Raw genomic sequence first — 21,304 nt, 5'->3', positions numbered from 1 at the left:
CAGGGGTGTTTACTCAAGATCCAGAATTGTCGCCGCCAAAACTAACAAAAACCAAAGAAACGAAGCTGTGCATGGAAGAAGGGCAGAAGATGACGCTGGTGATCTTGCCGATTGAGAATGTTTCACCTGGGTCGAGGGATGAGGCAATGACGAATTTCAACCCTGCAGGTGTCCCGATGCTCTTTTTGTCTCCGACATAGGTCGGACCAGAACTTGTTGTCCCTGCAGGACAAGTGCCATACTTCTCAAAAGTATCCGATATCGAGGAGTTTCCACTGGTTGGAATCTCAGTCTTGTCCACGCCAAGAATGGACCTAAAGCTGCTTGACATACTTGAAGTTAAGCACCGTCTGAAACGGCCTGGCCGGCCCACGGAAGTCGAAGTGGGTCGGACAATGTTCTAACCTACTGGTACATAGTGTCCATATCCAAGACCATGGCGGTGTCTACGTTGTTTGGATCTTTCGAGAACACACTTTGCAGGGAGCTCGTGTCTGTACTCGTCGAACCAAAGCCACTCTGCGGCGGACAACAGCGTATCTTCTGTTGGAGTTCGGAGCTCAAACTTCTCCACGTAGAGAGGTCCGAGGTTGAGCTTGCAAACATTTCTCAGGGCCTTTCCTCGGCTCGTCAGTACTTCCTGCCAAGCTGCCAAGCCTGCGGTCTGCCAAAGCCGGAATAAACGCAACGAGGACAAGGGGTTGGTTCATGTGACTCCGGAAGATTGGTTCTCCGGGTCCGGGGCGTTTGGGTAAAGGCGGTGAGCATAGGGCGGCATCACCCTCGTCCCAAAGAGGGGTGGGCTGCATGTCGAATTGCTTTTTCACTTCTCAAAATCCCTTCATTTTTCTGCTGAGCCAAAATTAGTTGGCAGGACCATCTTTCCCCTGGAACATCCACCCCTCAATGCTGCGAGAACTGGCCGATAGGTGGGCTCGCAACCGGTATTTCGGTTGACTCGGTTTGGGTTCGGAGGAGGACAACGTGCTACACCGTGACTGGGAACACCGTCACACAGGAGCACAGAAGATCATTGAGAACAAACGATCTTTCCAGACTGCCTGATCCTCCTCATTCTTTATTGCAGTCGCTTTTCCCACACTTGTTCCCTCGTTTTGCTCCCTTGCCAAAACTCCGACATGCATATCTCTAAAAAACTCGCGCTGGCCCACCAGCAGAACAAGCCGACCTTCTCCTTCGAGTTCTTCCCTCCCAAGACCGCGCAGGGCGTTCAGAATCTGTACGACCGCATGGACCGCATGCATAATTTGGGGCCGGCTTTCATTGACATCACCTGGGGCGCAGGCGGAAGGCATTCCCAATTGACCTGTGAGATGGTCAATGCTACTCAAAATTACTATGGATTGGAAACCTGCATGCATTTGACCTGCACGGACATGGAACGACATCAAGTTGACGAGGCTCTTCGTCGTGCATACAAAGCTGGCTGCACAAATATCCTGGCACTCCGTGGAGATCCGCCCAGAGACCAGGAAAAGTGGGAAGCAAAAGAAGGTGGTTTCAGGTATGCAAAGGATCTGGTCAAATACATCAAAGCAAGATACAGTGACCATTTCGATATCGGCGTCGCTGGCTACCCCGAGGGTTGCGACGACCAGCGGGACGTGGACCTGCTGATCGACCATCTCAAGGAGAAGGTCGATGCCGGAGCTAGTTTTGTCATCACACAAATGTTCTACGATGTCGACATCTTTCTTAACTGGGTAAAGAAATGCCGAGAACGAGGAATCAATGTTCCGATACTTCCTGGAATCATGCCCATCCAAACCTACGCCGCGTTTGTGAGACGAGCTAATTGGACGAAATGTCATGTCCCTCCTGAGTGGTTCGATGCCTTGGAGCCGGTCAAAAACGACGATGCTGCTGTCAGGGCAATCGGAAAAGATCTGGTCGCTGACATGTGCCGGAAAATCCTGGACGCAGGAATCCTACACCTCCACTTTTACACAATGAATCTGGCCCAAGCTACGCGGATGGTTCTGGAGGACTTGTCCTTGACGCCGGAAACTTCCGGATTGCGCCTTGAGAAACCACTGCCCTGGCGACAGTCTCTAGGGTTCAACCGCCGGGATGAGACGGTCAGGCCAATTTTCTGGAGAAATCGCAACGCATCTTACATCAGCCGGACAGCGGACTGGGATGAGTTCCCTAACGGTCGTTGGGGCGATAGCAGATCTCCTGCGTTCGGAGAACTGGATGCTTACGGCACCGGGTTGAAGGGCACAAACGAAGCCAACATCAAGTTATGGGGCAAACCAAGATCACTTCGCGACGTTACAACTCTATTTGTACGTTTCTTGCAGGGCACCTTGGATCGACTACCATGGAGCGAAGGTGCCATCTCTGCCGAAGCCGACAGCATCAAGGATGACCTGGTGAAGTTAAACAAGCACGGATTTTTGACCATCAATTCCCAGCCGGCAGTGGATGGTGCGTCTTCCACCCACCCGGTTTATGGATGGGGTCCTGCTGGCGGCTGGGTGTACCAGAAATCATACCTGGAATTGCTTGTCTTCCCTTCCATGTTCAAGACGGTCATGGAACGACTCAATACCAACAAAAATCTCACATATTACGCAGTGAATCGAAAAGGTGAACTGTACACAAACACCAAAGATGAAGGTCCAAACGCCGTCACTTGGGGCATCTTTCCAAACCGGGAGATTGTGCAGCCAACCATCGTGGAAACTGTGTCCTTTCTAGCATGGAAAGACGAAGCTTTCCGTCTTGGGCAAGACTGGGCGAAGTGCTATCCCGCCGGATCTGGGAGCAGAAAGTTGATCGAGAAGATCATGGATGAATGTTACCTTGTCAATATTGTCAACAATGACTTCCATCAAAATCACGAGATCTTCGAACTGTTTGAGGGTCTGGAGGCCCAGGATCTTGATGCGGTCGTCGAAGATACTGTCGCTGACCATCCCGGAAATGGAACTAGAGATGTGTCGAATGGTGATGCATCCGTCACTGGCGCTGAGAAAAGTGTTACAAATGGAGAGCAAAACAAAGTCCCCTCCAAAGCCAGCGGAGAGGCTCTTACCAACTGATATTAGTCCGCTGATCCCTTGTCGGATTTTCCTTGCCTTTTGGATTTTGATTTATACTGGTGCAAAGCATGATCAACTCAGCTAATTTGGATGGGCCAGGCAGGACTGGAGTTCGCAGGGCGTTTCATTTCAACAAAATCTCTGGGGAAGGCGTGAGGATGGGGCTACAACAAGGAGCAACCAAAAGAAAAAGCATCTCATTTCAACATGATACCCCACGCATGAAGAGCGAGCAGCTCATTTCAACATGATACCCCCAGCATAGACGAGAGATTTAACGAGGAAACGATTTATGAAGAGAAAGAACCAAAAAATGGGAAAGATTTGTTGTTGCGCCAATTTTGCGCCAAGGGTTGGCCTGCAATATCTCGCGCTCAGATATATTCTAGTTAGATTGCTCGTGTTATGATATGGAAAGCAGAGACAGCACAGAGGAGGTGACGAGGTGATGATAGCTACCTAGGTATGCAGAAATTACCTATGGAAGAGATGGCACTGAGACCCTTTTCAACACGGTCGACGTACCTCTCTCTGTCTCTCTACAATCTACTCTATAATAATCTGACTCTCGATACGATTTAGGCTTCGAAACTTAGTTGAATGGTCCAGTGATTCCCCACCTCAAAAACTGGAAATGCTTCTCAAATTCTCTCGAAGAATGGGATCTTGACGAACATTTGGTGTTTTCCTGTGCAAGTAGTATCAGCGGACTCGCCCAGCCCAGGCGAATCGAATGGTTCAAGTTGCACGGGACCCTTCGGTCTTTCCCAAAGCATTCTGGGTCAGGGTACGTGCTTCTTTACCGAATCGAGCGTCACGATCCATTCCACGTTCAGACCAATGGGCCCGAGTGCATAGGTGAGGACGAAGACTTTTCAGGGAGAATTTCCGGACATGTACCCAGTACTGGTATGTATTCTGAGCTCTCAGGCCCACGGCATCAGAATGGTTCACTAAGGACGACCTCTCTATGGCTGCAGCGCGTGGGGCGGATGAAACGGTCGTTAAAAGCGTAAGGCAGTGTGCGGAGGCCTTGGAGTCCTGGCTTTGACGAGGATTCGATTCCGAATCGAGTCTTCTGCTTAACCTATTTTGGAACGAGGCTAACCTATTCCAGGTAAGTTATATTTAAAGAAAGGTACTCGGTATTTGCTGTGCTGGTCAAATAGCAACTACCAAGTACGTCGTTGTCGGCCTTGCCGCTGGCTCAGCTACCAGTCTAGTCTCGCAATAGGTATAGTCTCGCAACTATCCCAGTATCGGAGCGTGAGACGTTATAGAACGAGGGCTGGACAGATTTTGACGTGTCTACTTGTCATACCTATTTAGGGGAGAACTCATTCTGTACAAGTACTCGGTAGAGAGTGACTGTTCAAACCGGTATTTCCTAATTAGGATGTCCGGACTCGCCAAGAAGGATTCGAGTCGAGGATTCGAGTCGAGGAGTCGAGTCCTAGTAACGCTATCGAAGAATCGCTCCCCTTCCCTTCGTTACGTTTCTCGTGTTCGTGAGGTTGCCCTCATGTGTGACTTTGTTCCCCATTTCTGGCCCTCCTACTTATTGTTGTTCCTTTGCTTTTTTTGTCCCCTTTCCCCCCCTTCAACCGTGATGAATTTTTGCTCTTTTTCCCAAGTCAACCCCATGGCCCCAAGCCCAAGCCCGAGACCGTCATTGTTCGCAAGTGTTTCTCCAGCCCTCAAAAGAAGGCCCGAGAAGAAGAAACAAAAGCATTTCGTCGTGAAGATAGTAGATATTCCGCGCTGCATCAAGATCAAAGACGAAGAAAAGGTCATGAGACAAGCATGAGAGAAAAAATATCATGCCCAAAGAAAAGCCGAACAGAAGGGGATACATAGCGGCGCCGTTATCGATTCCTGATTTCCCAGAGGTTCCCCTTTCCTTGGTGATATCCAGACCAGAGCCCATAATCGCTCTTTGCTTTTCCTTTTCAAAGCCGAAATAAACCAAAAAAATATCGTCAAAGATTGGAATAACGTTATAGAAAAAAGATTCGTCAGGTTGCTTGACCGATTAAAGGCGTGTATGTAGATAGATAGTTGGCAAGATCGGGCTCATGCGATCCTCTGTGACTGAGCGGCTGTTCAAATCATCGTGGGGAGACCAGTCAGACCTAACCCCATGTGTTGGTCCATGGCTACCTCGGGCATCTTCATTACTGTCTGACTGTCGATGGCTATCGTATCATCCTCATCGCCAAGGCCATCACCGTCGGGTTTGTCTTCGCCACCCCACGTTCTAAGCATGTTCAATTGTGGTTTCTGTTCCGTGGCAGGCGTATTGAATAGGCCATCGCACAACGCTTCAAAATCGTCAATGTCCAGCGCGAACTCGAGCTCATTGTCCGGCAGGATCTGGTCGACGTCGATCTGCCATGGTTGTTTGGAGAGTGGCGAGGCATGGCGCACGGCGGCGGGCTTGTGTTTCTCTGGAGTGTGCTGTACCGACGACGCTTTGGCGGGAGAGCGTTTTGGCAACGACACCGAAGGAGGCCTCTTCTCGGATCCAGACTCCGACTCAGACCCCGAGTTGTAAAACGTAGGAGAAGATGCAACAGTGGGCTGCGACGAGGCACTCGAATGGCGGTCGTCCAGGATCGTCAGCTTTCGAGCCATGACACCCAGTGTGGTCGAATCGGCGCGTTTCAGGCCAATGTCATCACACTTGTGCTTTATCCCGGATTTGGTCGACTTGGCGGATTTGGCGGGGCTTGCTTGTATGGCCGGCAATGTAGCAATTCCGGCTACGGGCGGGCCAGAAGTTCGTCGACTCGTCGCGGAGCTTGTCCGTTTTGATCTGATCACGGGGGATGAAATCGAGGTACGCGGGGTCGTCATCAGAGTCGTAGATGATTGCCACGACTTGGTGCGGGTAGTTGACTGCCGACTTGCAGATCTTAGACTGCCATCCATCGACGTATATGACATGAGGGAAGGAGTCTCTTTCTTGGATCGAGGCTTCTTCGCTGGGGCGCCACACAAAGGTTGAAGGGGAGGAGTATGAGCTTCAATAGCATGAAGATAGGTTGTGCGCATATCATCGACAATCTTTCGAATATCGTCTCTGCTTATGCTGGGGTCTTCAGCCATACTCGTCCGCGTCGTGAAGGAAGACGATGCATTGCTAGAAGAAAGGTGCGAATATCTGGCATGAGATGAACGGTCAGAATGGTCGTCTAGATAGGCGAGATCGAGGTTGGATGTCGATCCATTGGCCTTGTTTCCAAGGCCACGCCTAACTGAATCTGGCGGTCGCTGAAAGATCTGGTTCAGTGACAGAGATGACGAAGAGTAAGCACCACTGCGGTCGGACAGCAAATGGTGTGGCCTAGGCACACCGGCACGATCTCTGTTGAGATCCCCAATGGTCCGGTCTACGCCGGCTTGTCCGTATATGGAAACTAACCGACTGTATTCGGCCTTCCAGAGTGCTTGAATGGTCGGGTTCTGTTCCTCATGAGGTTCGAGGAGAGATGTGGTCGACGCCATGTAGGGAGAATAGAACTGCTGGGCTGGGCTGGAGATCCCCAGCCCCTGGTTGTTAGGGCCAGGGGGTGGATATAGAGAATAGAATACCTGAGAAGAGTGTGAGCGTTCTGGAAGACCGAAGGGACCCGAAGCCCAGCAGGAAGACGTGGGTGGTGGGACGTCATTGAGTACGGATGGAGACTGCCAGATTGGACTGGAGAAGGCCGCTTCATCCTGAGGGGAACTTGGTGCAGTCGAGATGAACTTGAGATTGGGAGGCTCCGTGGGCGACTTTGGCTGTGATAAGGTCCGGGAGGTCCTTCTTTCCTTGCCGCCAACGATATACTCGCCCTGTCGGATGTCTTCCAGTGTGCGGTCGTAGTCCTGCTCGGTAACGAGGAGCTCCCCAGAGCTTAGGCGTCGACTTGTCTGAAGCTTGACAGGGCCATTTCCTCGGTGAGGTCGGTCCCCCAGCTGAGGCGGTTTACCCGGCGACGCCTCTTTATAAGAAAAAGATCGAAGGCGATCAGGAGGCACGCCAGCTTTGCGATCTTTTGCTGTAGGGCCGCTAGATTTGGTAAAGAGTGGTAGTCGGCCTCGTGGTGGAGCTGTCGTGTATGGGACGCTATGCAAATCCAACTCCGGACCAGCATCATGGCGCTGTCCTCTGTGTCTTCTTGGCGCGAGTAGCTTCCGTAACCGTGATTCCATGTTCTGAAAATGCTGCAAACCGGTGGTTGACCATTGACCTCAAGAGGCTGGTGTTTTGCGCGTATGGCGGCTCAGGCGCTGGTGTCAAGCAGGCACGTCAGAAGGGCGATTGACGTGCTTAAATAGAAAGATAGCGGCGTATTGTACTGGTCGCTGGTATAGTATAAGACGAGCTCAGATTCTATTTGAGAGACAATGCGCTGGATTGGAAACACAATGTTCTGGTCGAGAACAGGAGAGACACGTCTGCGAAGCAAGAAGAGGATCAGTCATGGCTTTACGAGGAGGAGGAAGAGAAAGGAGCAAATGGTAATCTCTGACGGGCACGACCGGGGAGAGTTTGAGAGAGAAAAGAGGGCGTTTTGAAAGTCAAACCACCAGACAGGGAAGGAGCTTGAAGGCTGAGGCATGGGAGGCTGGCAGGGACAAGGGGACAAAGGGTGGATATCACGACACGAGGCACAACAAGGCTCAGGAAAGCCGGTGGTTGGTTCGCCCACCTGCTCCACGCGGATCCTGGAGTTTTCGGAGACTTGTCATACCCAAGACCTCTGGGTGCTCATGGGGCTGGGGGGACCCCTATGAGTGGATGAAATGCCTCGATGTTGACGTCGCTAAATCACGAACCCTCGGTGGCACGCGAGGAGCATAGCCGTAACACCCCAGACAGGAAGCAAAACAAAACAAACCTCCCGAAAGGTAAACACGGCACTTGGAAGCGCGCATAGAGCGTGTATCGTTGGACACTTCTTCTGCGCATCCCCAAGACGAAGACTTCGGTGCCGTAGTCGTCGATAGCGACGATCCAGATCCGAGTGTGGCCGGCAGCTGGCCAATTTCAACACAGTGCTCATGGTCCTGCAGTCTGTCAGGGCACTGCTGGCTCAAGCCTCGAGACCCGATGATGGGGAATTTGACATGAAATCTCTGCCAAAGCCGTGGGTGACCCCCGACGCCCAGAACAATGGCCCAAAGAACCCCCCGAACAGCCGAGACAAGGCGTGGTGAGCCTGATCGGAATAAGCGAATAGAGGCGAGCCGGAAGATGAACAGATGCACGAACTTCTAGCCACATCCCTGACGATCAGCCCTGGGTTACTGGCACACCCCAGGAAGCAGCGCCCATCGGCAACGTGGGGCGATTAGAATAGGGGGGATAAAGTTGGGGCTTGAGAGCCTTTTCGGGCTCTCTCCGAACTCCTGCATTTGTTTGAAGGCTCGACTTGAGCATTTTACAACGTATGGACTCCAAAAACATACCTGCGAACACACTAGGCCCATTCTTCGCTCCTCGTAGCGCCAGAAGAGACACCTCTCATGCATAATATATGCATTTGTGACAGGCAGCCGCTCTCACGGCGCATGCATCCTCTGTTGGATGACCATGGGTGCGAAGCTTCTTGCAGCCTTGTTCAACGCTCATCATCCCCATGCTGTCCCGGAATGCACCATAATTCTGAAATCCTCGTCCATTCCTACTTCAGTCTTGTGATCGGGGGTGATGGGCAAATCATGGGGAAACGGCATTTGACGAACCAACCACCAAAGTGGCGGTCAAGGGCGAGCAGAGACTGGTTTGCAGGACCTTCCCGGTTCCTTACATATCGCGGTTGAACTTCGTCCTTCCACAGCCTCAGTCAGGTTCAGGACCAAACCGATCGAGAACAAGTCACTTTGTACTCGAATACTGCCGAATCGGGTTACACCTCCTGGTGACAGAAGTGTCAAGCGACCGATCAATTGGCGAGCGCGCCTGACAGATACTGTACGTCGCAATCTCGCCAAAGTCACCCGGCAATCTTGCCCCGGCAAAGCGGCCCTTGTCCACGAACAAGAAATGTCCGGCGCAAAGGCCAATTGACTGTCAAGACCATCTTGAACATCCCGTATATATGACACCGAGGATGATGGCGGAGGTCGATGATAGTATATACATGGTAATAACGATGGGAGGGGGACTATCAGACATGGTCTCTAGGTAGTCATTGTGCGACTACCGGCACGACCCATGGGTCGCACAATGCTGACACCTGCCTGCCTCGTAGTATGCATAAGCAGCTAATGACGAGCAATGCATTGTGCCGATCCGCATCTCCCATCCAGACTGAGACCACCTGGACGTCTCGACCGAATTGTATGTAGAGTAGATGGACGCTCGTCATACTTGTCGAGGCTAGAATTTCAAAAAGGCCAATCTCAAATCTCAAATCGGCCGGTCAGTCTCAATGACCAGTTCTTTTGGCCCCTCGACCATGTTTCCAAAGACAGCGACCCATCCGCAGGACGATTCACGAACGACTCGATGGATATGCGTAATTCCTGGGGGAAAGGGTAGAAGAACAACAGAGAGGAGAGTCACTGCTGTCAGCTGCATTGAATTTGGTACCGGTAAAGTACTGTTATGGGTCAGCATCAGCCGTAAGACTTGACACAGGACGAAGCAAAGCGCAACCGGGCGTAGCTATTCTGCAGATGTGAAGAAGAGAGTAGGGTGTGATGGCGGTGGTGATACGTACCGGCATTGTCCTGATGGCAGAAGGAGGCATAGGCATGGCGATTGGGGAAACCGATTTCGGCATCTGATGAGTGAAGGAGGGAGTTACATTGGGAAATCCCATTCTGGTGTCGGTGGCATGGCTGGCGGCGAAAGAAGAGACGATCGCAGTACTGGGTACCGCCAATGTAACCTGTAACCTGGAAGCTGGTGGATGCTGGTGGGTGCTGGTGGGTGAGGAGCGGCGGTTGGCAAGTTGCGCTCAGCTCACGGTAGCATCCTCTACAGTTACATACACCCAACTCGATACACCGTCTGCGCCTGCGCCTGCGCCTTTTTGGCAAAAGCCTCTTGATGCAATCAAGGTCCGCTCAGTCTGTTGCTCTTCTCATTCCTCCTGCATGTCGCATAGACCATGCACATTCTGTTGCTACAACAATGCTCTGTTGACGGACCATCCGTCACCCCGATCCCATACCATCACGTCCCATCCCATCGTATCCCGTCCCCGTCCCCGTCCCCCATGCGCCCCCCCAAAAAGTGAAATTGAACGCTATGCTACTACTCCAGCAATCTCCAATACCACAGCCATTACCACTTCGTCCTCTGTCTCTTCTGGCATTGTTCTTGCTGCTCCTGCTACACTACCGATCCTGACCCTCTCTGACTCCATGTCACGGCCAAATTTCCTTTGTTTTCCTTACCCTTGACACCTCACCGACCTCACCACCACCTCTCCACCTCACCACCTCACCACCTCACCACCTCGATTGGGCAGGAGTCACCACAAACAAAAACATCCCTTCGAGCCCATCATGATTCCCCTTGATCCCTTCTTCGACTAGGACCATCATCCCCGAGTCCTCATCCTCGAGGCAGTCAGTCCGTCGAGCCTCCCTTCTTCAGCCGCCATGACCATCCTCGATTTCTTCCGCAGAATCCTGCGCCGACTGGCCGCCATGATCCTCTTTCCCTCCGCCTTCAAGACCATGAATGTCTCTGTCAAATCCCCCAACACCGAGGTCACCGTGGTCGAGACCATGGACAGTCCCCATTCTCTCGACTCGCTAAAGGACGAAATCATGCGTCTCTTCCGATACCCCTGTACCATGCGTCGAATGCTGTCCATGTCCTCGGCCCTCCGCATCCAATACAAGGCCAAACTCCAAGAGAGCGACGCTTGCATGCTGCCCTCCTATTGCCACACGTTGCCAACAGGAGAAGAGACGGGCACGTACATCGCTCTCGACGTGGGTGGCTCAACCTTCCGAGTGGCCTTGATTGAACTTCGAGGAAGAGAGAACCGACACGGCCCTATGGTGATCAAGCACATGTCCACCAGTAAGATTGATGAGCGAATACGTAAACTTCCTGGAACAGAGTTCTTCGATTGGATGGCCAGCAGGATACGTGCTATGCTGGAAGAAGAGAAGGGAGCGTGGTCCCCCGACCAGACTTTACCTCTGGGGCTGGCATGGAGTTTCCCAATCGAGCAGACCAGTCACCGGGGTGGCAAGGTCCAAGGCATGGGCAAAGGATTTGCTTGTCATGAAGATACAATCGGTATGGATCTAGGAGAACTTATCGAGGCCGCCTGCGCCAGGACGAATTTAAGGGTCCGCGTCGACGCCATTGTCAATGATTCTTCAGCGACCCTTCTCTCTCAAGCCTATTTGGACCCCGCCACATCCATGGGGCTAATCTTGGGAACTGGGACAAACGCCGCCGCATATCTGCCAACGGCCTGCATGGGGATGTCCAAGTTTGGAGACCGCGATCCTTCATGGTTCGACGAAGCCGAGCGGGTGATCACGAACACAGAGGTGTCGATGTTCGGGAAGTCGATTCTCCCCGAGACACGGTGGGATGAAGTTCTAAACCGTCAGCACGATAGGCCGGACTTTCAGCCCCTCGAGTATATGACTACCGGTCGCTACCTGGGAGAGCTGTTGAGATTGATCATAATCGAAGGAGTTGCCACTGGAGAGCTATTCAACGGCGTCGTGCCCGACGCGCTACGGGAGCGCTATTCTTTGGACACCGAAATCATGGCCAAGTTAGAGCTGGACACGACGAAGAGCATGAGAAGTTCCATCTCTATGATCAAGAAGGCTTTTGGGTTGAAAAAGAGTCCGACGACGAAAGAGGTCTCGTTCCTCCGAGAAGCGGCTGAGTCAATCTCGTATCGAGCGTCTGCCTACATCGCCGTTGCCGTCCATGCTCTCTGGGCGTTACAGAAGGACACCGACGTGAACCCCACCACACCGAACGGAACTCCCAAAACATCGATTGCGTGCAACGGGAGTGTCATCCTCAAGTATCCCGGCTTCAAAGATCGATGTGAGGGTTTCATCAGACAAATGATCTCCACCGGATCATCAGCTGGAGGCCCCTTCGGTGCTGAAAAGGTCGTCCTGGAACCGACTCACGAAGCCGCCGTCTTCGGCGCCGCTGTTGCGGTAGCTCTAGCCGACGCGCCCTGAAGCAATGAAACTGATCAAGTCCAAAATATAAATATACGGAGGCCGCCGAAGCGAAGAGCGCGTCCACCACTGTCCAGATGGCGTTTAGTCAGCCGAAATGCATCTGATCTGGCCGATTACGAGTAAGTCGGCTCGAATAAGCTTGCACAAGCTCCAGAAAAAGGACCGCGCAGCCTTGCATAAGCTTGAACGCACCGGCGATCGGCCGGAGAGACAAATCTGCGTGTTTCCGATGATATCGATGTCTCCATAGGGGGGTATTCGCGATCTGCTCGTCATCGTGCATGTCGGCACTGCCGCCGTCGAGATTTGCACCAGCGCTATTTGAACGTGATCTCTATGTTCGCCACATTGTCGTCTGCGATCTTGAGCTGCTGGCAGGTACAGATATGGCAGCAGAAACACATGTACGAAGACGTTTCGGCTGACACAACCTTGAGGGATCATGGCACAATTTATGGGTAGGATGGAGAGCCAAAGATTGGTTTGGTATATGGCTGAATTCCACCTCCCGCTCAAGGCATTTGCCCTTGGTCTCATTGGGACGGCGCTTCACCTGTGGGTGGAGTATCTGCCTGTCAGGAAGTTTGCTCTCATTTGTGAATTGGCGAGGCATATACCGTACCATGGATACAGGAATTGTACAAAGTGTATTCTTTTGAGCATCAAAAGTGAAGTCGCCTATTTCCCGTTTCTTTCCTGGTCTCCATCCTCGATGGCTTCTGTTGGCGCACTCACCTTCTGCTCGCCTGTTCCGTCATCTTTCCCGTTGGAGTAGCACAGGATGGTGGGTGTTCAGTGTCGACGTTGCGGCTCTCATCTCGTCTCGCTTGATAGACCCCTCGTCCACATACATTGCGTCGCCTAGCAAGGAAACACGTCGGCATCGAGGATCCGCCCATGGATAATCAAAAGGGTTTGCGGAGCCGCAAGGGCATGCGGTGTTGATGGACTGCGAGATGACGATGGGGCTTCGGACGTGATTGATGGTCATTCGTGCGGAGGCTCCATGGTTGGATGGGATACCAGGAAGCGAGAGGGAGAGAGTTTGTGTGCCACGCCGGGCCTTTGCAGTTGCAGATCCGCTTTCTCTCTGGTTAGTCAGTCACCAGCAAGCACGTCGTCGCCAATGCCTGCGCGTCTCTCCCTCTCTCCAGCTCTTATGAATACGAGGAATCATTCTGGCATATATGTTCTATGCCATGCCCTCCCCTCGCCGTGCTCTCGCCAATGGCACCATCACCATTAGATTTCGTGCCTTCATTACCTGTTCCGCAGCATTCATTCAGTCGTCTTGAGCATCTACTAACAACAGGGCCGAGTGGTTGGTACAAGGTATGCCCTATCCATCAATCACCATGTCGTCTGCGCATGCGAAATCCGTGGCCATTCCGCTCTTGTGCACCAATTGTCACCCACCAGAAGTATATACTACCGGGACCATCAACATCTGAACCGCCTCCGGACGAGAATATTCCATTCGCCTACGGTGACCTCGTCCAGCTCGTCCCCGCTTTCCTTCCCTATCTGCTTCCCCCATCATCCGTTTAACCTTTCCATCTACCTAACAAACCCAATCCTCCGCTACTTACCCTTGTTTTTTTTTTTTTTTTTTTTTTCTGCCATGGTCAAGCGAGATGAAAGCGGTGAGCGGGGGGTGTCCCTCTTCCCTTCCACCCGTACGTCCGGACGCGTCGAGAACGAGAGACGTCCATAATAGTCTCCTCCAGACAAACGACGAATGCCAAGTCACCCATCGGAGACACCAAGCGCCCGCCAAAGAAGGAGACTTCCTTTTCGGAGGGGGAGAAGCTATACTAAGACAGCCGCCATTACCCATCACCAACAGGCAGGTGGAAGGGACAAGCGCAAGCACGGTGTTCGTTCGAGTGAGCGCGCAGATCTTGCACTCAATCCAGCGTAAGTGTTGGGCGGCACGGAGTACTCGCCGAGTCCATTTGCGAGGCGAAGGCAAAGGACAGCACGGGACTCCCCCTTTTCTTTTCCCCTCCCGGATCAAAGAATAAGAGCAGCGGTCGTTGACGAGGGTATTCTTTGGCACTACGAGACGAGTCCACATCACATGATGGAATGGGCCGAGTGGAACGGTCGGCCGCCACCACTGCTACAACTACTACCTCACTACTAGCATGGCGAGGTCCTGGATCCTGCGGCTCCAGATCTGGAGAGCAAACGACACGACAGCCACCGCCTGGAAGTTCTTCCGCCCCCTCGAACAAGGCGAAACTCTCCTTCGGGCTTGGTCCTTTCCCACTCACTTTTCAACTTGCGAATTGCACGGCTCCCGAGACTCAGACCCGGTACGATCACCGTTGTTATTTCCTGTCCTCGCTGCCGCTTCCGCTACCGTGGCCGCTGCCGTCACGGCTTCCCGCTAGCACTTGCCTGCGGCCGCGCGATTTGAATCCCCATGCCCGATGGACGGGGGCCCGGGCGGGCGTCGAAGTTCCAGTGTCGAGCATGTGAATCCGATGTCCCTCCTCTGTGGGTCATGCCGTTTCTTCAGGGGGCGGTCGCGAGACGGTTCTCGCCGCCTCAACGATTGCCAGCCTGAAGATGCAAGGGCCTGTGGCGTATGCCCGTGGCGTATTCTGCAATGCAAGGGTACGAAAGCCCAAAAGATTTGTTGTTTGTTCGGCTCCTCGCATTCATTGCCCCCCTACGACTCCATTATCATGACGTGGTGTGCCATGAGAGTGGGAAGAGGATTAGGGCTAGCAGTTGGAGAGTTCAATCGACCGTGAAAGGAACAGTGATGAATGATAATGTCTTCCGGGGGAGGAACGAGCAAGAAGACGTGAGCAACAATGATAGAGGAGCTCACGACACGACACGACACGATGGTGATGAATTATCGATCGCGATGATGGGTATTGCAATGGACGACCCCTTATTCTCGTCCGAACCCTGTTGTCCGAAAAAGAGATTGACAGAAGTAATAAGATGTATTGAGAAGAGGAGGAAGCCACTCCTCTTTCCAGTCTCTACTGATTCATTCCCCTTTCCTTTTCGTTCAGTCTTTCGTCCAGTCTTTCTCAAAGCGATGTCTCCTCTGCGTATGATCCATCTCATACGTATATCTATACACATCTTCTCCATCCCACGTAGAACGTACAAACACATATAAATACATAAATAGGTCATAACTCATGCCATCATTATATCGTCTCGTGTCGTCTCATAACATATCACTTCGTATCGGATCGGATCGTATCATACTATCATAACAGCGCCCCGCCAAATCAAGAAGTTAACCAAAAAATGGAAAGAAAAAAAAAAAAAAAAAAACCCCCCTCCCCCCGATATATGGATATTCCAGTTGTGTACCCGTACATGCCTGAATAGGCATGTCAGCACAGACACGGTTAGTTGGCGAGTCGGCGAGTTAGGCGTGCATACATCATGATAGCCACACCGATGGCACCTACATACCTACCTATGGTAAACGGGACCGTGAAATGCCGCTGTCCCGCAATCGCAAATCGCCAACGCCAATAAGAACATCATCAATCCCAATTTCAACGCCAACACCAACACCAATAGGGGCAGCCTCAGTATCGGCATCAGCACCAGCACCGATATGTTGCGGGACGGTTTGCGCTGCGGCTCTACCTGTGAGTTAGTCAGTCACCTAGTTTCTCAACCTCGCTACCGAGTACTCAGCTTAATCCTTTGGTTCTCCGTAGGTAAGCTTAGCCTAGCCGGTCAACATGCCGCGGTCGCTTACTTGCGGCTCCGGCAAGAGCGCCTGGGCCCTGTCCTTGTCCCGTTCGTTTGTTCGTTACGTTCGTTCGATGCGTTTCGCACGTTGATGGCTGGTTTCGTCATTTTATATGCTCCTCGGCTGGGCAGAGCCGAAGATGGCAGAGGGAGAGGGAGGTAGGAATTGAATTGAATCATTATCGCTCGCTAAACAACAACTCTTATTCGTACATGCGGCTCCGCGACGGGGATGGTCTATCTCGCTTCTGTTTATTGTTTTTCCTGACTTCTGGCTTCTTGCTGCTGCCGCAGCTGGCGTTTGCTTGGCTTCCTAGCCACCGTAGCATGTAGCTTACAGCAATGGTTCAGTGTGCGAAGGAAGGATCACGGACCGCCAGCGCCGTTCATTTCGACGATTTCAAATAGTTCGTACAGGTAGGAGGACTTCGCTAGATAGGAGTATTGTTCACGTCTGGACAAGTCTCGGCTCTCACCTCGCATCGGCCCCAGGATAAGGGAGAAGGAAGAAGGAAAAGGGCAAGGGTGTTGCGACAAGGCCGCTATGTCCGGCGGATCTGCCACGCTCACTCACCCACTGGCTCGCACACTCCATCGCACGCTCAACATGGCATGTGTGGTGTCTTTAAGGTTAAATCATGGAGAAAGCACGTCTTCGAGTCCAACGATATTGGGCCGTCCGGATGGCTCGCAGCGATGGAGATATCGGCTCATGAGCTGTACCAAGTCATCATTTCCTGCAGGTGAAGGCGAAGATAATGGCCCAGTTCGGCTCCGGCGCTCGAAGAACAGGTGCTTTGCTAAACCAAGGAACCACTCCCGATGGCTGGTCCCTTCACTTGATGATGACCGTGCCGCTGCTCCTGCTGCATGTGCCGATTGCGCCGCCGATTGAGATGGTGCGGCTGACGGTGCTGCTTGGACACCCAGACAGGCCATCCAAAGGACGATTTCCTCGTGTTGTTCCTGCCAATTTTCTTCCGATTGCACCAGCGCGAACAGCGCCTGGTGAAGGCGATTGATATCGGACCAGGAGTAGTTACTTGAATCTCTGATGGACTCATTCTGTGCTCGGGAGCGCCTCGCTTCTTCCACGTCCGCTATGACGACTAAGAAGCTCTGTTTGATACACTCGGACAGCATCAACTGCAGTCTATCACTTGGGGAGCCCGGAGACATTGAAAGTAGTCGATGGACAATGGCGTGTGATCGTCTCGTGGCCCATTTCTCGATTGGAGACCGGCTGAAATTGTGAACGCGATTGTATTGCTGCACTTGAAACCACTGTATCGTGTCAACGAGGATGGGCGACAGTTCCGGCTGCACCATTGATCCGTACTGAAGAAGGCCAGCACCGCTTGGTATGACTCCGCTCTGAGCCAGAGCTGGAAGTATTTCATCCCGCATTTGCTGACGTGGAAGCAAACCAGGATCCCAGGTGAGAGGCATCAGGGGAGTTTCACCGGTCCCGCCGGCAACCAGCAGATCCCAGAGCCAGCAAATCAATCGCATGGGCGGGTCTAGAATCTCGAGGCCTCCGAGTGACTGAACAAGATGTTGAACCATCCGTAAATGCGTTCTAGCCCCCTCAAAATTGTCCACGTACCGTTCAAAGGTCGACAGTGCTTTTAGATCAAATATCAGACTCTCATTAGCTTGTGGAGCACTGGCCAAATGGTGTCTCAGATGTTGAAGAGCTTTGCCCATGCAATATTCCGGGGAGTCATGTCGGTCAAGTTGAAGTCTCAGAACGTATTTCAAAAACCCAGTACTCGCAGCGAGCAGTGAGAACATGTGCATCCTGTTGGCAAGACAGCCCTGCACGATTCGATTGATAGTGGCAAGACAGGACTCGGAGGTAGGCAACGTCTCATCCAGTACATCTAGATCTTGAAATACGGACGGCAACCAGGACTCGACGGCGTACCGAAACGCATTGTGTGACCACCAAGCATCGTCTGGAGACTCCAAGTAGGTGAATGGGTCAGTAGAGTTCCCAGTGATTTGTGTCATTGCGGCAGGTGAGGGAGCCGCCGAAGTCTCGGCAGAGCTGGTCTCAGAGACGGTACCTTGCCTCCCCCAGCCCACAATGCTTTGGGCATGAGTGGCCTCGGTCTGTGCGCTGTAGAGCCTCTGTTGGCGTCGCAGTGCCGCGCGCCATTGACGGGCATGGCTAGTAATTGTTCGAAGTTCCTCCCGTTCTTGTCGGGTGGCCGAGAGTCTCTCAGAGTCTGGGGTCCGATTGACCCAAAGAAAGTCTGGGCTAGTGCCACTGGACCGTCCTCTTCCTCGTCTCGTTGACATGGTACAGTATGCATGATAGAAGGTCCATATTGCATGCCACTGGTAGCGGCAGGGAACTGAATGACATATCTACTTTGCGCATCATTGATCGTCTTCCGAATCAAGCCCGGCAGGAAAAGGAGTAAGCCTAATCGATCGAAAGCCAAGGACGCTTCCATTGTCGCAAGTGTGAGATCGAAGCAACCTCGTAAAAGCACGGTTCGACAGATCTAGGTCTGATAGTGGTCGACATAAAGACTCAACTGTAAAGATCCGCAGGGGGCACTGCGGAAACGCCTTCGAGTACTGCCTTGTCCCGGTTTCTAGACGGCAGGGCCGGAGGGAAAATGCGCATTGGGGCGACAGGGGTCGAGCTGCTTTCTGAGTGGTAGCTGCATCCATGGGCTCTCCACCGGTACGCGAACCAACCAGGCTCGAGCCACCTTCTCCCTCCTGGAGTTTTTGCTCAGTTGGTCCAGATCATTCAGCCTAGCGCGAAGCCCCTCTTCCGTTCTGCCTTAAGCCGCCCATTCTTGAATGCAAAGTCGTACAACACGCCTACCGGCATGCCGTCTTCTCTTTTCCAAATTCTTTGCGGGACGGCCCCTGTAAGCGTGCAACAAGCGGTTCTTTTCTTACCTTGCAACCTCCAAATCCACGGTCCGGCTAGCGTTAATTCAGACGGCAGCGGATCATGGCATTGGTGGGCTGTTCCGAGAGCCTGGCACTCCGTAAGTACTCCGATTTTACTGCGAAAATTTAGTAAGCTGGCCGGGCTGATTGGGCTCCCAACCACTGCTGCGACGTCAAGACTTTTTCCGTTCCCACGCATCAAACAGTCCGGCTTTCCTGTTGACCGTATTTCAGAGTGGTAGCGAATACTTGCCACCCAAGGCTGGATAAAAGCAGCCAGACAGGACAATAGAGTTCAGGCATGTAGAACAGATGAGAAGCAACCGGTATTGCATGGAACAGAGAACGGGATAGCGCCAATTTCTGAGATATTGCGCACAGTTGACAGACGTCACATCCGCCCTTTGAGGTATTGGTGTCAATGGATCGTTTTGGAGTATGCTGTAAGAGAGGAGAAAATTTCGACGGCATCGAGGATGGTGCCGCGAGAAATGCTTGCTCATTGTGCGAATAAGGTTATGCAATCACCAGAGACGCCTTGCCATCGTACAGCTAACTCCGCCGGATATGTCGATTCAAATTCGGCACCCGCAGCGGAAGCATCGAACTTACCTTGCTACTTCCGGTTTGCCTGTGAGAAATGCGGCGGATGAAATCCACTCGCTGCCATACAGCGTGGAAGATTGTGACAAGTTATGATGTCGCTGGTTTCGAAGTTACCAGATCATGAACAGGACGACCTTGTCCCGTGCAGAGGCAATTCTTCAGCCTTGCTGCAAGTGCTGAGGAGCTTCGTAGTTCCAGCAGGGGCCGCTTCTGACACGAAAGAATTTTTCCTCTAGGCAGGACACGCGAGTGGGATGGATGCAACGGAGCTCACGTCGGAATCTTGTAGACCCCTATCGGTGAGCGTAGGAGCCGTGCAGTGGACCGAACAGAGAGCCGACAAGGCCGCAGAAGGCAGCTTGAGAAGTCAGAGGAGTCCACCATCGACAAGAGAAGTGAAACGGGCACAGTCATGGATCGATCAATTGCCGCTTTAGCTGCCCATGAGAGACCTTTTCGCTTTGCCTGCGGTGGCGAGAGTAGCGAGATCATCTTCTTTCTTTGCCTGCGCAGAAGCTCGAGACTACTCGCAGAACGTCGGCGGAATGGACAGGAAGACAAGCAAGAGATAGGAAGGGAGCACACAAAGGGGACCGAATGATGTTATGGAGCTGCGGGAAACGGATGAATGTTTATACCAGCATCGACTGCGCTCTCCGAAACTTGCCGACGCCTTACCTACTCCCTCCCTCGTACTGGGTGCAAATTGACCAGTCATGCAAGGCACACGATTCCCACCACACATGCATGGATGGAGGCGGAGGGGGAGGAGCTCTAGGCGACCTCAGATGCTTCTCCTAGAGCTCGCATCAGTGGTCTTTGTATAGACCTTGGTTGACAAGTTGACCTTAGTAAGTTGTTTCAACCACCCTCGCGGCGGCTTACAAACTCTCTCAAGCTCACCTCCATGGCCTCCATCAAGGCGAATTGTCGCAAGGTCATCTGCATTGGCCGAAACTATGCGTCCGCACTCCCCGCTCTTCCGCATTGGAAATTGTCAATACTGACACATCCTGCCGCAGTGATCATATAACCGAGCTGTCGTCTGCCCGTCCCTCACAACCGTTCTTCTTCCTCAAGCCAACCTCGTCTATCCTCCTCCCGAACAAGGGTCCCATCGTCCGCCCGCGCGGCGTGAATCTGCATCATGAAGTCGAGCTTGGCCTAGTCATTGGAGAAACGCCGACCCCGCTGAAGAACCTGCGGGTGGATGATTCCCGCTTCCTCGACCATATCAAGTGCTATTTCCTGGGTATCGATGTGACCGCTCGAAATGTACAAGATGAAGCAAAGAAGAAGGGCCTTCCTTGGACCATCGCCAAGGGCTTTGATACCTTCTTGCCTATCAGCCACGAGATCCCCTTTGACCGCATCTCCGACCCTCACGACGTTGTGCTGTGGTTGAAAGTCAACGGCGAGGTTCGACAAAAGGATAACTCTAACTTGATGTTGTTTAATATTCCTAGAATGCTGAGTGATATTAGTAAGGTCATGACGCTGGAAGAAGGCGACATTATATTGACAGGCACCCCCAAAGGCGTCGGCCCGCTCAAGGGCGGAGACAAGGTTGAATGCGGTCTAGAGGCAGACGGTCTCGAAGTGGTCGAGGCGAAAATTGAAGTTGACGTGGTGGATGATGACTCCGAAGATGGATATGTGTTCAGGGAGACATGAAGCTTCAGCAAGAATTTATTGTGATCAGGTAATAAAATTGATGTACAGGGACCGTCATCATCAGCGCCATCGAATGTTGTGTCAAAGACATCCATCAACATGACCCTTTTGGATATTGCCGCCAT

General features: G+C 52.5%; 5 protein-coding genes across 5 annotated transcripts; 3 read left to right on the top strand and 2 right to left on the bottom strand.

The window, feature by feature from the left end:
* Positions 1–1,139: 1,139 nt before the first annotated feature.
* On the top strand, positions 1,140–3,068 carry A1O5_08067 (methylenetetrahydrofolate reductase (NADPH); the record flags this gene model as incomplete). Its single annotated transcript, XM_007748652.1, has 1 exon — positions 1,140–3,068. One exon carries the CDS (start codon positions 1,140–1,142, stop codon positions 3,066–3,068), a length of 1,929 nt encoding a protein of 642 aa, XP_007746842.1.
* A 2,103-nt stretch (positions 3,069–5,171) lies between these two features.
* Positions 5,172–7,265, bottom strand: A1O5_08066 (uncharacterized protein; the record flags this gene model as incomplete). The annotated part of the gene is made up of 1 exon (XM_007748651.1): positions 5,172–7,265. The coding sequence occupies one exon, from the start codon at positions 7,263–7,265 to the stop codon at positions 5,172–5,174; it is 2,094 nt and encodes a 697-aa protein (XP_007746841.1).
* Positions 7,266–10,670: 3,405 nt separating this feature from the next.
* On the top strand, positions 10,671–12,242 carry A1O5_08065 (uncharacterized protein; the record flags this gene model as incomplete). Its single annotated transcript, XM_007748650.1, has 1 exon — positions 10,671–12,242. The coding sequence occupies one exon, from the start codon at positions 10,671–10,673 to the stop codon at positions 12,240–12,242; it is 1,572 nt and encodes a 523-aa protein (XP_007746840.1).
* A 4,377-nt stretch (positions 12,243–16,619) lies between these two features.
* On the bottom strand, positions 16,620–18,287 carry A1O5_08064 (uncharacterized protein; the record flags this gene model as incomplete). The annotated part of the gene is made up of 1 exon (XM_007748649.1): positions 16,620–18,287. One exon carries the CDS (start codon positions 18,285–18,287, stop codon positions 16,620–16,622), a length of 1,668 nt encoding a protein of 555 aa, XP_007746839.1.
* A 2,125-nt stretch (positions 18,288–20,412) lies between these two features.
* A1O5_08063 (acylpyruvate hydrolase) lies at positions 20,413–21,179 on the top strand (the record flags this gene model as incomplete). The annotated part of the gene is made up of 2 exons (XM_007748648.1): positions 20,413–20,468; positions 20,528–21,179. The coding sequence occupies 2 exons, from the start codon at positions 20,413–20,415 to the stop codon at positions 21,177–21,179; spliced, it is 708 nt and encodes a 235-aa protein (XP_007746838.1).
* Between the last annotated feature and the right edge of the window lie 125 nt (positions 21,180–21,304).

This window comes from Cladophialophora psammophila (assembly GCF_000585535.1).
Source record: "Cladophialophora psammophila CBS 110553 chromosome Unknown aczJe-supercont1.12, whole genome shotgun sequence".
NCBI lineage: Eukaryota > Fungi > Ascomycota > Eurotiomycetes > Chaetothyriales > Herpotrichiellaceae > Cladophialophora > Cladophialophora psammophila.
The sequence above is the reverse complement of the archived record's forward strand: the minus strand, read 5'-3'. Positions and strand labels throughout refer to the sequence as shown.